Source organism: Pteropus vampyrus, unplaced genomic scaffold (genome assembly GCF_000151845.1).
Source record: "Pteropus vampyrus isolate Shadow unplaced genomic scaffold, Pvam_2.0 Scaffold111, whole genome shotgun sequence".
In the NCBI taxonomy this organism is placed as follows: Eukaryota; Metazoa; Chordata; class Mammalia; order Chiroptera; family Pteropodidae; genus Pteropus; species Pteropus vampyrus.
In genome coordinates, this window is record NW_011888892.1 from 2,120,448 (window position 1) to 2,125,937 (window position 5,490).

General features: G+C 47.1%; 1 protein-coding gene across 1 annotated transcript in view; it reads right to left on the bottom strand.

The window, feature by feature from the left end:
- Window positions 1–5,490, bottom strand: part of UROS (uroporphyrinogen III synthase) — a 19,902-nt gene that overhangs the window by 6,937 nt on the left and 7,475 nt on the right. The window contains exons 4-5 of the mRNA XM_023533769.1: window positions 2,938–3,144; window positions 801–927 (exon numbers count right to left, since the gene is read on the bottom strand). Of these exons, the coding sequence (XP_023389537.1) occupies window positions 801–927; window positions 2,938–3,144 (334 nt within the window). The remainder of the gene's footprint in view (window positions 1–800; window positions 928–2,937; window positions 3,145–5,490) is intronic.

The window sequence follows — 5,490 nt, forward strand, 5'->3', positions numbered from 1 at the left end:
GGCTTTTAATTTACAGACCATCGCAAATGTGCTAAGTCCAAGGGACAAAGGTCACATGCAGCTGTAAACTTAGTTCAGGAACAAAGCCCTTGCTCACGCCATGTCACCGGCCCTCTGACTGAACCAGGAAGTTCCCAGTGCACCAAAGAACCCTGAAAACTGCGGGGAACTGAACGGGGGCGCAAGTACTCGGCATGATGTCGGTGCTTAATATCGACATTCATGTGCCTTCCTCTTAAGCATCGAGATAGACCGTGGGAGGCTTGCCCAGACTGGCCTCCCGTCCTGCTCTGCTGTCCACTAAGTGGGCATGAGCTCATCTGGTCGTTACGCAACCCTGCGAGCTGGACCTCACGGGGGTCACCCCTGTACTTTACAGTGGAGGAGGCTCAGGGCGGATTCCTCCAGTCCCTCAGTTCTGCCCTTCAGGGCAGGGACCGGGCTGTCTGGTCTACCAGCAGCCCAGAGGCTCACTGGAAGTTTGGGGAATGAGCGTTTGGTGCAAGGTCTCAGTCCCTGCGGGCGGCAAGGCTGGCTCTGCTCCGAAGAGTTCAAGCAACGCCTCTTCTCTGTGCCCAGCAAAGAGAGATCCTCTTGTGTGTCATGTCTGGAAGATGAACTAAAACAGAACGTTCGAAAGTTGGGTGACTGATGTTCATGTTAAGATAGGATGTGGTTCCTCCCAAGAGATCTTTGAAAACTGCAAAATCCCTAATGTCACCTCTCCTTTGACAGTGTTTCCAGCATTTAGAGCACGTCCCTTCCCTTTGCGACTGAATAAACAGGGAGCAGCTTGAGGTCAAGTGTCCAGCGGAGACCCCGGCTTTGCCACCTGTGCCACACTGGGACGGCCCACTCTCCGCTGCTCTGTCTCCAGGTTTCTCATCACTGAGTCACAACTTTCTTTTCTTCTAGTTTTCTTCTCACCTGACAGAACCGTGAGAGCAGAATGCATATCGACGCCACGAGAAGCAAACCAAAGGCCGCGTGAGGGCGCGCAATGCGTATGAGCTAACGTGTGCCCGCGTGAGGGCAAAATCAAAACGGGAATGTTCATAAACACATCACATGTGATAGTTGAGATTTTGGACTATGACTCAGACATGGCCTATATTATGTTCTTTCCTCTTCTATTTCAGGGAAAAAAGAAATGGTCAAAGAAAGTACAAGCAAGTTCTTAACTTATTTTTGGGGGGGCAACGTGGGAGACTGGAGGCGGTTCCCTTGGCAACCGCGCTGTTTCTCCCTTCCCAGCTGATCTGCTGAGCCTGGAGTGGAAGTTTTGAGGCCTGGAAGAGCCACGCACCATCGCTTAATGAACCTAGCAACTTCCAACTGCTCCCCCAACCTCCTTTGCTCTCTGGAAGATGTGCTTTCAATTACTAAACTGTTTCCACTCCCCCGGCACCTCTTTCCAAAGTTTTAAAATTCATTTAAAGAAACTGAACTGTTTTGAAAGAAAGTTATATGTTCATTTACTCACAACAGCTAAGCATTGTTTAAGTATTTAAAATGGCATATTAATTTTTAATGATTCACTGTTTATATTTGGTGCTTTAAACACATATAAATTCAAGACTATTTGGGAAAATGTAGCAAATACTAAGAAAATTATGAAAACCCACTATACTACTATTTACTACCTGGAGATAACTCTCTTTAGTATGTAGTGATTTTCCTTTCACATTTTTTATTCTAGAAAAAATACATAAAATTTACCATTTTATCTATTTTTTTAAGTGCGTAATTCAGTGGCATTAAGTACAATCACAACGGTATACGACCACTACATACTTCCAGAACTTTCTCATCAATGAGCAGAGCGCGGCACTGCCTCTGTGCCTCTGTGCCGTTCCCGCCAGGCACACGTAGCCCAGACGCGTCTACTCCCAGGGGTCAGCGGGCAAACCCGACCTGGAGCACCAGCTGCTCAGTCACTGGCTCATGCTTCCTAAAAGCGTCAAGATCCCGAAAGCCAGAGACTGAGACGCTGTTCTAAAATTTAATAAGCAAAAAAAAAAAATCACATTTTAAACTGCATTAGAGTGTGTCTGAAAAAACGAATAAGCAAGTGTTGCTGAGGGAATAAAGCCCGTTCTTTTCTCTCTACTACCACACTCAGCTTGCACTGTGGCTGCCAGGTGTGTGGGATTTCCACACCAAGCAACTCTCCAGTTCCTACAGTTTCACTCAGTTCTGACGTGCGTCAGATCCCAGAGATTCAGGGCTCAGTCCCGCAAGAGCCTCCGCTTCAGTCTGCAACCCCAAGTCTGGGTTCTTACTTGTGCTTCTGACGACTGGCTATGAACTGGGGGTTCCCGCAACCCCACCTTGGGTTGATCATTTGCTCGAATGGCTCGCAGAACTCAGAAAAATGGTTTTCTAATACTGCAAATATATTAAAAAGGATATTTCAAAAGAAAAAAAATGAATAGCCAGACGGAAGAGACGCCCAGGGCGAGGTATGGGAAGGGGACACGGAGCTTCCGCGCCTCTCCGGGCTTGGCTCCCGGCCTCTGCATGTCACTGTCCTTTTGCATTTTACGGAGCTTTCATCGCAGAGGCACAACTGATTAAATCGTCAGTCTGGTGATTAATTCCGCCTCCAGTCCCTCCCTTCTCCCAGATGTGGTGGGTGGAGGGCGGCAGTCTGAAAGTCCCTACTGTAATCACATGACTGGTTCCCCTGGCAACCAGCCCCAACTCTAGGGCCTTTCTACAAGTCGTTTCATCAGAATAAACTCAGGTGAAGTGAAAGAGGTTTGTTATGAAGAACACTTTTGTTATATGAATAACACCTTCATCTTCGTCACTTAGGAGAGTCCGAGGGTTTTAGGAGCTCCGTGCCAGGAACAGGGATGGCGACCAAGACATATTCCTATTCCGAATCACATCACAGACATCTTTACGTGTTTCGTTTCTGCCTTGACTGCTTACCTAGAGAAGCGGTGGCATTTCCAACCACATACACCGGCTTAGCGTTCCATTTTTCTTTCAGAGACTTTTTCCACACTGTAAAACAAGAAATTGTATGTGAGCTGCAAATACCAATGTGGCCATGTGGACTGGTGCCCAAGGCTGCTTGTTCATCCCAAAACTTGTGATCAAGGCAAACTATTAATAAGCAAATCTGAAGAACAGCATCTCAAACTAAAATTCCATTTTTACACTATTCAAATTGTGCAGGTAAATTGTGACTTTGGTAAATGTTTCAGTCTGCCTTGCTTGAAATATTAAGTCATTTCCACAGATGGCACAAGAAGCATTTTTAATGTGTCTTAGAAAATAAACATAACTGGAAGAATTAATTTGCATGGAATGTTAAAAAAAATTTTTTTTAAATCTAGTTAAAGAAAAAGTCATTACGAAGAGGTAACTTAAACGCTTATAAAGCAATACCGTCGGCCTTACTTGGAACATGGATTTGAAAATGGTCAAGAAACTGTCATCTCGGATGAGATAGCTCATTTATCCATCAGGTCAAAGTGGAGATAATTAATTTCAGTACCATAAACAAACACAATTTAATAAAGAACTCTATCATTTTGTGGCAAAAAACCAACATCTTTAAATATGGGTGAAAGAAATACGAAGACGAAATGGATTGTATAAAACGTCAGAAGGCCACTGGCTGCTCAATACCTTTTGGAAGACAAGGAAACACTACTTCTTCCAACTGCGAGTGTAACTTCCCCTTAAATTCAAGTGTTACTCTACCCTTTACACTCCCATGAGAAATTCTCTTGTAAACGGTAACTGAAGACGGAGTTTCACCTTCTTTCTTTCCTTCCCCACTAATGTAAATAACATTTAAGAATTATTCCCGGCGGTGAACGAACCATTCTGTAAGCCCCACAGCAGACAGTGGCTGGAGCGAGCACTGGACAGAATCAGACAGCCTGGCGTGGGGCCAGCTCTGTCCCTTAACTTGTGCACCTCCCTGGGCAAGCCAGCCACTGCCAAGGCAACTGGGGCAGCTACATCTTTCCTGGCCATGTGACAGCGTTGCTGTGAGGACCAAGACAAGAACATATTCAGGAAAATGCACTGTGGAAAGTTAGTGTCCACTCTGGGGTTTTCTTATTTCTCATCATCTTCATCCTCAAAACACACAGAAAAGGGCGAATTTAAGTGTGAGACGGAGCTTCAAAGTGCCGCCGGGAGAATCCACAAGCTTCTCCAGCAGGAGTTTTCTCTCTGCTTCAGAGATGACCACGCTCCAGGCTCTGAGCTGCTGAGTGGACAGGACGGCATGGATCCCCACCCCTGAGAAAAGCTCGGACTTCTCTTCAGCAGGAGGTAGGCGTGTCTGTGAAATCGCCGAGGAGGTTAACTTCTGGCTATAACGAAGGCCTGATTAAATGTAAGCTGAGAGACTAATAAGCACTCAGCACTGTCACCCACTCAATGTGCCAGGCAGCGTCCTGAGCGCTGCTCTTTGGGACTCGGGCTCTGAAGCGGGAATCACACATCTGCTGCGACTTACAGACCCCGTGGTCTTGGAGAGCTTCATACCTTTTGCTCTTCTGGCTCCTCATGTGTCAAGTGCAAATGCGAGTCATATCTGCCTCAGCGGTAAGGCCCTTAGGGCCCGTGCCTGGCACACAGTGGGTCCTCCGAAGTGCCAGCCAGCTCGTCGTGGAAGTGATGAGCCAGCGATGCTGGTATTATTGTGCCCATTTCACAAACAACGAAACTGAGGCTCAGCAAGGTCACGGAGCTTGCCAAGGTCAGAAGGGCCATCTGAACCCAGGCCTAACATGCTGCAAAGCCCTTCGGTAACTAACTGCCCATCTGCTGTCTCCACCCATTACCATAACTGAAGCTGGTCAGGTCTGACTGCCTGGCCCCTGGCCCTGGACAAGGACTCACTCTTCCCAAGCCTCAGTTCTCTCATCTGTAAAATGAGGGCCACAGTATGTGTACCCCTGGATTAAATGAGATAACGAATGTGAAGTTAACATAAAGCCTGGCATACAGTAGGCGCTCCATAAATGTTACCACGAAGCTGTCTGATCAAACAGACGAAGGTGGCTGTTCAGTCCGAACCCTGGGCTCTGTGTATCTGCTCTGATGAAGAGGGGAGGGGGCAGGAAGAGGGTCTAAGAGATGCTCCTGTCGTTAGGTGCCTGGTGTGGCAGGCCCTGTCTTCTCATGTGTTGTTGGACCATCTCGTCATTGCTTTGAGGGACAAGACTGGCTGATATATTCTTAGGAGAGACGTGACCGCCTGGCAGGTGAACATCTTACGAACCCTGTCTTGTAAGGCAGGGTCTGTGGCACCAAGCACTCACCCCTGTCAGAAGGCTAACAAGTTAACGTGTCCTGTGAGGGACATCGAGAGACGGCTTATAAGAAGAAAGGTCATTTTCTGCTCCCTCCGCAGGTTACATGAACACGAAGTAACCTGCTACCTAAATACTTTCTGAGCTAAAAGTCACTGCAAGTTTTCAAACCTGAAGTGTAGCTGTCTCTGCAACCTAGCATCGC